The sequence below is a fragment of the Aulostomus chinensis genome, chromosome 11, assembly GCF_037954235.1.
Source record: "Aulostomus chinensis isolate RoL2024-O1b breed Wild chromosome 11, RoL_Achi_v1.0, whole genome shotgun sequence".
In the NCBI taxonomy this organism is placed as follows: domain Eukaryota; kingdom Metazoa; phylum Chordata; class Actinopteri; order Syngnathiformes; family Aulostomidae; genus Aulostomus; species Aulostomus chinensis.
Window position 1 is genome coordinate 12,693,025 of NC_141330.1, and position 11,747 is coordinate 12,704,771.

General features: G+C 43.7%; 1 protein-coding gene across 1 annotated transcript in view; it reads left to right on the top strand.

The window, feature by feature from the left end:
• Positions 1-8,515, top strand: part of itga8 (integrin, alpha 8) — a 41,735-nt gene extending 33,220 nt beyond the window's left edge. Inside the window, exons 22-30 of the mRNA XM_086218590.1 lie at positions 716-795; positions 1,175-1,255; positions 2,367-2,472; positions 3,478-3,636; positions 4,690-4,809; positions 4,908-5,021; positions 5,812-5,913; positions 6,000-6,122; positions 6,297-8,515. Coding sequence (XP_086074716.1) covers positions 716-795; positions 1,175-1,255; positions 2,367-2,472; positions 3,478-3,636; positions 4,690-4,809; positions 4,908-5,021; positions 5,812-5,913; positions 6,000-6,122; positions 6,297-6,386 — 975 coding nt within the window. The 3' untranslated portion in view covers positions 6,387-8,515. The remainder of the gene's footprint in view (positions 1-715; positions 796-1,174; positions 1,256-2,366; positions 2,473-3,477; positions 3,637-4,689; positions 4,810-4,907; positions 5,022-5,811; positions 5,914-5,999; positions 6,123-6,296) is intronic.
• Positions 8,516-11,747: the final 3,232 nt, after the last annotated feature.

Here is an 11,747-nt window from a genome sequence, read left to right on the forward strand (position 1 = left end):
CCTCTAAGAGAGCACTAATGAGTGCACGCAGCAACAAAGTACTGCTGCCATCTGATTCTGCATGTCTGCATAAGTCATGGACCCACCGATCACCCAAAGATATTGTTTACTCCGATTTCTAATCTACATGGATACTTCACCTCAATTAAATTATGCTGAGCAACACATGAGAGCCTCGTTGACATCACATCATGGTAACATCAAAACACTTACAGTACAGATTTGGCATCTGCATCAATCTGAGGAAAGAAATATTCCCCTCCCTGCCCTTGAGGTCCACCTGATGAGGTCTAAGTGCAAGTCTGCATGTTGTCACTAGCTCTCTGAAACATATGTTTGACCTGTTGTTCACTCGACCTCACGTGCACATGAATGCAAGCGTCATATAGTTGATGATGAAGTCAATCTTCCATGTGTTTTGAGTTACCGTGGAGAGGAGGGGGTTTGAACTGAGGAGAGACAACAGATTTAGGTGCAGCTTTTAAGTGTGTATCTGTGTGTTTTCTGGATTTTCTCAGATTGTTGATTTCTGCTGTTGTCACCCCCCCCCCCCCACACACACACACACACACACAAACACACACACACAAACCTGTGTAATAACAGAGGGAGACCTAGTTAACAGGGGGGTTTCCTGACTGTTACTGGACACTGAGATATGACGAATGTCAGACGTCTTTATCTGTCCTCCTCTTTTCTCTCCACTCCATCACAGCTGTCTGTTGGCTTGAGGTTTTCAGTCCAAAGGCTAGGAGATACTGGACCAAAGATCAGCTTTGAGCTACAGATCCACAGGTGACACACCCACACACACTCACGCACACCCATCAATTCTCAACACACACATATACACACACAAAGAGCTGTTTGTCCTCCTTGTAAATAAGATCTGGGTCTGCCTGCGGTTTGATGAAACTAACCGCAGAGACAGAACAAGACAGATGGCCCAGAAGAACTCCAGAGAGGAGAATAGCTTCACAAAATGTCCACTGTTTGCTTCACTATCATGATTTTGATGTATCACATCATAAAACACAGACAGTCTGTTAAATATGCCTGAGAACTTCCGCTGTCTGTCCGAAATAAAAAATTAATTTCTAAGTAGTTCCTTTCACTTGTATGAAAGCTTTAGTCGTGGTGTCTTATTTGATTGGCATGCTGAATCTCTCCACAGCTCCAACAAAGACAATCCTGACAGCAACCCCGTCAGTCTGAATCTGGCCATCGTTGCTAAAGCACAACTCGATTTACGCGGGTGAGTCCGTGCGTCTTTGCATGTGAAAGAATGACATGTACTCTGAAAAAACTGTGATAATTTTTCTAGTTGTCTTGTCTGCTGCCCCAAGATAAATGATCTGTTTTCATTCTAAACCTTTTTGGTGTTTGTAGGTTATTACTGCTCCTTTTCTGATGTTTGAATATGTGGATTCTGTTTATATACAGATGGAAAACAGCATGAAAACACATTTCTAGAAAAGAATCCAAACTAATCATGTGCACATGGGATACTTGTAAGCCTTTGACATATTCACTGATGCACATATGCCTGCTGATACACATACAAACACACAGACTTCAAAGTGTGGAGCCTTTGCGTGGCGTTCGGGTGTGGTCAGCTAAACACACAAACACAGAAGGACCTGGGATGGGGGGGATGATGACACACACATGTTTGTAATGCAAAACTGTCCTGCACATAGTGATTTAGGACCCAAATATGTGTGTTTGCTCAAACATAAGCATGTATCAAGTGCATTTTACACAGTAGTGGTTTTGTGTGTCTCGTACACACATTTGAAAATGATCCCAAAGTGGATCAGGGGTATTAGGGTCATCAAACTTAATAAACTTACCGGTAGTAAACATGTTACCCTGCTGAGATCAGACATCATCAAAATCTTCAGTGTGATGTCAGATTTACAAGATTTCTGATTCAGGAGCTGTTTAAAGAAGTTCCTTTTCTAAGAGGTTACGCATCCAGGAAAAGAGTGATGCCGTCATCAGATGAGGATCTGGTTCCTATCGTTCCAAATTCTGTCACACTAACAAATTTCACCAGATTCCATTTCCAAGTTTTTAGGTAATCCTGCAAGTAGATAAAGCAACACTGCTGATCACATGACCTCCTTGGTGGATGTAATAATACAGCTTGTACATATGAATGCAGTCATTTTAAGCACCGCCTGTCCGTGTCCAGACTGACATTATTTTACTCCACAATCACTGTTCCATGTAAAAATGTATACAACTGATGCTCATGCAAGGCCTCGGATGGACAAATTACTGTTGTTCCATTGGAGTTTTTGCTTTGATTGCTGAGTAATGTGTCATTCCTCTAATGTAGGCTGTCATGCTCCTCTCCACAGAGTGTCTCATCCCTCTCAGGTGGTGCTGCCGTTCCCACGCTGGGAACCCAAAGAGAACCCTGTCAAAGAAGATGACGTGGGCCCACAAGTGACACACATCTATGAGGTGAGGCTGGGTCTGCTGTGATATGGAAGTGGTATGGAGAAGTATCGGGCCGCTTGTTGTTGTTCCTCGTAAAGAAGGAAAGTTGTTTAATTGGCGACAAGGAGAGCGAGAGGCTCTATAAGTTAAATAAACAGTAAAACACACACTCAGTTAAAACAGTAGCTCTGTGACAAATGGAGCTGTGGCTGACCAAAGGTCTCCAGCTTGGTAGTAATTACCACGGTGAAGGCAGGAAAGAGAGAAGGAGGAAAGGGAGCAAGGAAGGAAGGAGGGAGGAGGAAGGGAACGATGCCCCCTCAGGACTGGACACAGAGAAATAAGTGATAATTGCTGAGGGGAAAAACAAGGTCAAAGAAAGGTAGAGACAAATAGATAGATGGAGGGAGGATGGCAGACAGACTGGCGACAGCTTACAATAGGAGTATGCCTGGATGTGTATGTGTGTGTGTGTGTGTCTGTGTGGTGTACATGTGATTTCTTTTTGTGTTAAAGGGGCGGCCGCTTCAATGAACCGGCGTGCAGCAGTGTCTGGCCTGTCCTGCAGCTGATAATGATTTTCATTTGCGGTGCTTTTCCCAGTTGGCAGCTGCTTCTAGTTAGAGAGAACAGAGTTTTTGCTCTTGCAGAATTCCTGCCCCGCAGCACCAGGATCATGTCCTGTTTGGATGACTCGCTTCAGTGTTAATGGCCATGTGTGTATATGTGAGAATGTGTGTGAGCGAACACACACCTCAGGATGAAAAGGAGGATTTCTTGAGCTGATGGTTCATTTAAGCTCATAATTCATTTCCTAATTTTAATGCAGCTTGAGTAGCCAAGTGATGCTGTGGGTTTTACTTGTCTCTTTTTACAATCCCTCATGAGTGACGGCGGTGTTGGCATTATTTCCAGTCAAATCCAGGTGGCCTGTGTCATCATCCCACAGTTATGATAACCTAATTATAGCCTCAGTCACTTGAGACATTCTAGTAAGACAAAAGAAAACTCAAATGTTCTGTTCTCTAGCTCCATAACTCTGGCCCCAGCAGTATTCGAGAAGCTGAGCTCCAGGTCGGCTGGCCCTCCCGTTTCCGTGATGAGAACCTGCTGTATGCTATGGAGATTAAAACTGATGGACCGATTACCTGTCGGACGAACACCAGCCTCAACCCCCTGGGCCTTCAGGTAACACTGAGAATAAACCGATGTATGCACACAGACGCGCGTTCAAGATCCCAGTATATGATGAATCGGCATTTTGAGAGCGTGCTTTATCCTGACTTAGTTGTGAACAAAACAGGATCGAAAGAGAGGAAACAAAATTGAAAGGGATTTTTATTGGATGCTGAAATGAAGGTGTATCCAGATGTTATAATATGGAGTTAGCTTGATATGTGAATGTTTACACAAACAGCCTAGATCTCTATCTGGAGCTGTCACAGATTCCTCAAAATAAATCATTTCAATCTAGCGAGCCCACAAACATTTTTGTATTTTAGGAAAGTAGAGTTAGACATGACGAATACTGACTCACCATCTTCATAGGGTGTACAGACCTAGATGCTGATTTATTGATAAGCTAATGTCATGGTGTCCGTGGTTATTTTTGAACAGAAAGGACTGAACTGAATGGGTTAAAATGCATTTTTTCATTACAGCTTAACTTCAAGTCTTGTTTACATACCTTAGATACACACAAACAACAAAACAAACTCATATAAACAAGCTGCAAATCTCACTGCAGCTTCAAATTTTATTTGTCAGAATGCCTTCCATCCATCCATCCATCCGTTCGTCTTTTGTTCTGTCTGCTTGTTTTGAAAAAAAATCCCATCCGCTGTTCTGGCTGCTCACCATGTTCTTTGGCTTGAAACATCACCCTTATTAGCAGAAATTAGAGTTGGACTTATTTCCAGCATGTATGATATCATCGGTAGAGTCGTTCCAAAAGAAAATATGCTTTTATTTTGAAGACGGTTTGAAGCAGAAATGCTGGAAGCTGTAATCATTCATGGTAGTGGAAGTTTCCTTGGTCGTGTGTTCAGTGTCAGGCCCCACATCTACCACTGAGACCTGATTTTATATCAACTGCGTTCATAAATGCAGCATGAATGCCATTCCTTTCCAGGTTCCCTCTGTCCGCAATAGAATCTACTTTTTCTTATTTTGTTGTACACTGAAAGTTTCTTTGTTGTTGGTTAGATTGATACTGACCTTGATTCTCCTCATTTCTGTCAGATCTCCTCTATCCAGGACACACCCGAATTACTGGGTTTCTTGAGGAACGCCAGCAGTCCTCCCCCACGCCGTCACAAACGAGCCGCCGCCGCTGCCCACAGTTACAGCGGTAAAACCTTGGTGAGTGCACGGACGCTCTCTCCGGAACACAAACAACACCTAATATTCATGAGTGATTCACAGCCAGGTGTCTTGCTCTCTCTCTCTCTTCACTGCAGAATTGCACTAATATCTCCTGTATGAGGATCATGTGTGTCGTTGGCCGGTTGGATCGTGGGCACAGCGCGGTGGTAAAAATCCGTTCGAGACTCTGGGCTCACACTTTCCTGCAGGTCCGTATCTTGGTTGATTCATTGGTCTTTTGTGTCCTAACTCATTGTGAAACTCTTTTTTCCATTCTTGACCTTTGAAAACATTTTCTCACAATAAGGTCCATTCAGTAGCAATTTCAGAGCGTTGGATCCCATGATGAAATACGCCTATTGAAACATCCTCCTCAGAGTCAAACAAGAAGGTAGATAGCCTTCTCTCCTCGATGTGTGTATTAGAGGGCTGAGACGCTCGCGCATTAGCGCAATGAATGGTAGTTGACGGTAGCATACGTCAGTCTGGTTGATCTTTGCAAGCAGTACTATAACAAGGTTTTATCAGGAACATTTATTTTGAAATGACAATTAAGTTACAGGACATAGTAGCTTCAGAGTCAAACGCATCGTGGGAACTACTTTCCTCACTAAACAGATGGTCACAGTGATGTCACACAGCGCCCCACTGTACCTCCAGGCAACAAAAGAAGTAACTGCTACTACAAAGGATGAAAAGGTTTCTTCTATTTAAACCAAAATCCTGAGACCTATCTATTTTATGAATTTTGACAGACGCTAACACTTAGCATGTGTCCCCCTTCATTGCGCTAAACTCACTAGCAGTCAGTTGGTTTCCGTTGGTCTCAGCTGCCTAATGCACAAACAGAGAAGAGGAGTATCTTCCTGTCTGACTCTGGGGAGGCGAATAAGGGAAATTCAGAAAAAAGTTGCCATGTTACTGTAAAGATGTTAAGTTTTTCATTTAGAAGGATTATTTAGTAATATCTTATAAAGAAGCTTTATATTTCCCTCGCAGCGGCGTAATGACCCCTACATCCTCAACTCTACTGTTTCCTTCATGGTCATATCCATGCCTTACCGCATCCAACCCCCTGTCCTGCCTCAGCACACCATCTCGGTAAGACTCAGCGTGTGTTTGTGTCTGCCTGTGAGGGAGAAGCTGAAATAGCTAACAGTACTACACTGTAACTGAATGTCTTGCAGATGGGGACGCCGGTGTTATGGGGGACTCCAGATGTGTCTTTTGCAGTTCCACTCTGGGTCATCATCTTGGCCATACTGCTGGGACTGCTGGTGCTAGCCATGCTCACACTGGCCATGTGGAAGGTATATACACACAGACATATGCGCACACACACACACACACACACACACACATGCATGCGCACACACACACACACACACACACACACACACACACACACACACACACAATCTATCCACCACCCTCCTTGTGTGATCATCTAGTACTATTCTAATGCATAACTGCTACGCTCTCAGTGTGGGTTCTTTGACCGGGCGCGGCCGCCAGCAGATGATGACATCTCCGACCAAGAGCAGCTGACGTCTGATCAAACAGGGGACGCTTAAGACTGATGGAACAGATCCTACAAGAAGAGCCTGTGCACCTTCTGAATAAGATAAATCAGATCTGAGATCTATAGATGTTGGACCCAGCATATCTCAGCTGGAGGTTCTTCTGCCTTAACTAACCTGACTGGAAGGACAGACTAAAGCCTGAAAAACTGGGACCAAAGAACAAGGTTCAAATTGGACAGAGTGGGACCAAAACACACTTAACAGACTCAGTTACACGCACACGTTGGTTGGTTGTCCCTTGTGAACTGAGAACTGAAGACAGAAGAGGACTTTGATGTGAGGACCATGCTAATGAACATTTTTTCGTGGAAATGAGGCAAAGAGAGACTTAAGAACTATGCACAAGTGCTTTTGTGAGTGTGAATGTTTGTGTGTGCGTGCATGCGTGTGTGTTAGAGCTGATACTTTTATAAAAAGGAATGACCAACTTCTGGCAATGGCCCTGCTGAGGCTGGGTGTGCCAAATAATATACAGTCAAATGTGTCTGTGCAGTCAGCGCTGGTCCACTTGTCTGTGGAGCCTCTGCTACCTCAGTAGTGTGCTAAGCTAACACTAGCATGTGATCCCGCTATCTTGCTGTTGGTGAGGAGTAGCGTAAAGACCACTGCCTATGACAAAGTCAACAAACAGATATTTTGTGCTGCAGTTCCATCCATCCATCCATACATTTTCTTTCGCTTATCCTGTTAAGGGTCGTGGGGGGCTGGAGCCTATCCCAGCAGCTTTCGGTTCACCCTAGACGGGTCACCAGTCCATCACAGGGCCAACACACACAGACAGACAACCATTCACACTCACAGTCACACCTACGGTCAACTTAGAGTATCAATCAGCCTCGTCCCCTCTTGATGTCTTTGGACTGTGGGAGGAAGCTGGAGTACCAGAGAGAACCCACACAGGAACAGGGAGAACATGCAGACTCACACAGAAAGATCCCGTGCTCAAACCCAGAACCTTCTTGCTGTGAGGCGACAGTGCCAACCACTGGACCACCGTGCTGCCCGACTCTGCTAACTGTTGTCCTCAATTTGTACTACATTATCGGATCTGTCAAAGGGCGCGCGACAGGTCAAGCTGATGGGGAAGTTGTGGAGCGCCTTCTGCTGGATAACAAGGGAATTACTTTAAAATGGTCTGATGAGACCCAAGACCTAAGAAGAGGTAATAAGAGTTCGAGTACAAATCTTTAATGAAGTGACACCCATAGTGTGTGTTTGTGTGTGTGCGGGTACTGTAGATACGTATGTGTTATTAGGTGTGCGTCGTGTCGTCTTCTCGTTCACTCGTTGAGTCTTTCTCTACCTGCTTTTACCCGGTTTTCTTCATTGGGGCTGTAAACTGTGATGTCACATACACATACGGATGCAGCCACATGCATTAACGCAAAGGCACAAAATTGATGTGTATATTTATGAATGTACGTGCAATATTTCAGCATTGCGTGATACTGAAGCTTGTTTACACTGGCATTATTTTATTAGAGCTTAATGTTCCTTTTGTTTCTGTATATACTGTAAGTGATTCATCGGTATAATAGATATTTGTATTGCTGAACATCAAAAGCAGTTGTCTCGACTGATTTATGCCCCAACAATTCAAATTTAATGGGACTCAAATAACTTATTGTCCTAACAGACGAGTGTAGGGATTTATATTCAAAACATCAGATCTCTGCAGCAGACCTTCTGCCTTAATGTATTAATGTGTTACAGTTGTTTCTTTTAGATGTTTTAAAACTAAAAACTTGCTGCTACAGTGAAAGATAAACTGCTAGACTGTGTGACAGTGTGTGGAAACAGTGTGTTAAACGCTTGGCAGTTGTTTATTAGATATCAGTGAAGCAAGCACAGCCGAGCAAAGACAGGACAATGACCCCCAAAATTCACATTCAATTCTGTGTCTCATGTTGGAATCATTTGTTTATCAGTAAAAAGTGTGAATTTTATCTGTTTATTAGTAAAAAGTGTGAATTTTGTCTGAATAAAATGTTATTTGATCACTAAAGTCTTCTGTAAATAATATTGAATATTGGATGACATTACCGTGCTGCCACTTTTTTTTCCTTGAAGCCACTGCATCAGTCCACTCAGACACTTCCACCTCACAGGAAGGACTCTTCCTCCCCCAGGTGGTGAAAAGTAGAAACTACACTCAGTTCTGGAGGAGAAGCACACAAACCTGCAAGAGTCGTGGGAGGCAGGACAGCGACCTCTTGTGATCAACTTAAAATTGATACAAGCAATGACTGTTGACCAAAAGGTGTTTTTGTTCATTAGCTGTGCTTTTTATTTAATGAGGTATGACTTGAGAAAACTGTTGAGGTTCTTGCAGTGTAGCTATAAATACATGTTTATTCCACTCATTATTTGGTTCAGTTTTGGAGTTTTATTGTCCCGCAAGTGGAAAAAAGCAATAAAACAAACACATATGACATCATAAGCAGTGCAAAACAATCCCAAGCTAAATTTGAAACTAGAACTATCATTTAAAGTCTCACTGGTGACTATAAATTTGGAGGCTAACAATTTTTTTTTTTCCACTGAAAGTTTCCAATAAAATGAAAGTAAAGGAAAAACTTAGAATTGACTTGGTGAAAGATCTGAAGAATAAAACTCTTAATAAAACGCCATCAAACTCTTGTCAATATTAAAAGAATCCAATCTGAACAGGAAACACAATCTCTGAAGGCCTTTTATTGCAGATTTTGGATGTGTTGAAATCGTGTGTCAAGTTTTTAATCAATCACTGTCCAAGTACTCTCAGAACTCAACCACTTCCTCAACTCCACTAGATATTTTCGCCATTAAACTTGAGGAAATGGTCCTGTCGCGTCGCGCCACAAAGTCTGTCACGGCTGGCCCGTGATTTACCTCTCAATCCTGAGGCACACGAAGTAAGACAGCTTCGTCAGCAGATTTTTAAAGACGTGTTTCTTGCAGTCATTTGTACACAGAATAAACAACAGTAAGGACCTGTGGCGAGCCTGTGAGTGACAGCTTCCTTTGAAATAAAACACAGTTTGCCCTGACTGACTGGGGCCTGTATGGTCATATATAGAATATACATTTGTCAGATGAAGGCTGAACGGTGGCAAGAAGGTTCCGGGTTCAAGTCCCGGCTCGAGCACGGGATCTTTCTGTGTGAGTCTCCATGTTCTCCCTGTTCCTGTGTGGGTTCTCTCTGGTACTCCAGCTTCCTCCCACAGTCCAAAGACATCAAGAGGGGACGAGGCTGATTGATACTCTAAATTGACCGTAGGTGTGAATGTGAGTGTGAATGGTTGCTCGTCTTCGTATGTTGGCCCTGTGACGGACTGGTGACCTGTCCAAGGTGAACCCCGCCTCTCACCCGTTGACGCTGGGATAGGCTCCAGGCCCCCCCCCCCCCCCCCCACGACCCTTAATGTAGGAATAAGACAATGGATGGATTTGTTAGATGAATTCAATATTCTAAGGTAACTTTTCTACAAGTGCCGTTTTAAACCATCATCGTGTAATCTCTCATTCTCTCTGCAACGTCACGTACACACGACGCTCCACACACAGTTATACGTACCGTTTATTGTCAAATTCAATTCAACTGGAGAACGAGGCAGTGAGCCAGAAGAAAAGAGTGGTACTGTAGCTGAAATTAAGACCAATTTATGATATAATATTTTCTTTGCTGATGTGTAAAACTGTATGAAGCTTCCTTGAGGTATGACACACTACATGTGGGCTGAGGCAGGCCGGGAAGCTGATTCAGCCTTTGGTAGTTGCGTAATTGCAGGAGCCCATCTACAATTTGTCAACAGCGATGGAGTGAAAAGTACATCTGCACTCTTCTTTATTTGGTTAGAAACACAAAGCAAATGATTGATCTGTTCATCCATTATTTTTTTTCTCTTCTTCTTGTTGCCTGTCTGCATGTATCCAGCATGATGACACCTTGTATCAGCATGTCACAATAATTACTTCAATCAATTTTCAGTTTAAAAAAATCCCTGTGATACCATTCAAAAATAAACAGTTACAAATGAATTGGGGCCAAGTGAGCCTTTTCAACACCGACTACAGGCTTGTCTCTTGTGTTAGCAAGCTTTTATTAATTCCACATTCAGGAAGGATGAGTGAATAACAAAAAAACACTTGATACATGCTAATGTATCCATCCTCAAATATTAAACAGCTGATAATGTATGGTCCTATAAACATCTGCCCAACATTTACCTGCACCTGTTTTAATTCAGCAGTACGTTGTTAAAGAGAGTTTTTGAGATATTTTTATCCGAATGTATATTCTGCTGGTGGCACGGTGGTGCAGTGGTCAGCACTGTGGCCTCACAGCAAGAAGGTTCCGGGTTCGAGCCCCAGTTCCAGCACAGGATCTTTCTGTGTGGAGTCTGCATGTTCTCCCTGTTCCTGTGTGGGTTCTCTCTGGTACTCCAGCTTCCTCCCACAGTCCAAAGACATCAAGAGGGGACGAAGCTGATCGATACTCTAAATTGACCGTAGGTGTGACTGTGAGTGTGAATGGTTGTCTGTCTCTATGTGTTGGCCCTGTGATGGACTGGTGACCTGTCCAGGGTGAACAGCTTTCAGCTGTTTCAGCTGTCGCCTGAAAGCTCCTGCGATTGATTTCATTTGCAAAAATCAAATAGACAAGTAAAATGATCAAAGAAAAGGATTTTTGAGGAAGTCAGTCCTGCCTGCAAATAATGTCACAAAACAATTTCTGGTGCCTTCAGAGGAAGTGGGTTTAATTTTCTCTGCGACAGGAGCTTGTGAGGCTTCTGATGAGCTGTTATCTTCTCCAGCGGGGGGAGTATCTGAGGACCCAGCAGCTACTCTGTCTGCATGGATATCCATCAACGTTTTTGAGGAGCTGCTGCTTGTGGCTGAAGGATGAAGCTGCAACCCTTGAACAGGAGAAAGTCTTTCCTCCCCAACATCATCAGGCCAGCAAAGGCCAACCTGGCCACAAACACTGCAGCCTCCCCCTCTTTGGGTGGACAGGCAGCTGGGAAGATCGGACCAGCTTCAGTTTCAGCTTTGATGCCGCTGGCCGTGAAAAATTCTCCTGGTGACATCAGTCTCCATGTTGGTCTATCAGATGTTAAAATGAATAAAGTAGCTGTGCCCCCTCCCTGAGCAGGAGGACACCCAGCAGGCCCAACATGTCACCCATGCAGCACATGGTCTGGTAGTCACCTGAATCACACAGGTTTCCTGGCGTATAGAGAAATACCAAGAAACAGCCAAGCCCCCAGACATCTACAGGCTCGGTGAAGGGGAGGCTGAGGACAACCTCTGGAGCTCAGTGGAAGGACGGCTGAATTATAGACCCTAATTCAACCTCTGAGGATTGGAACA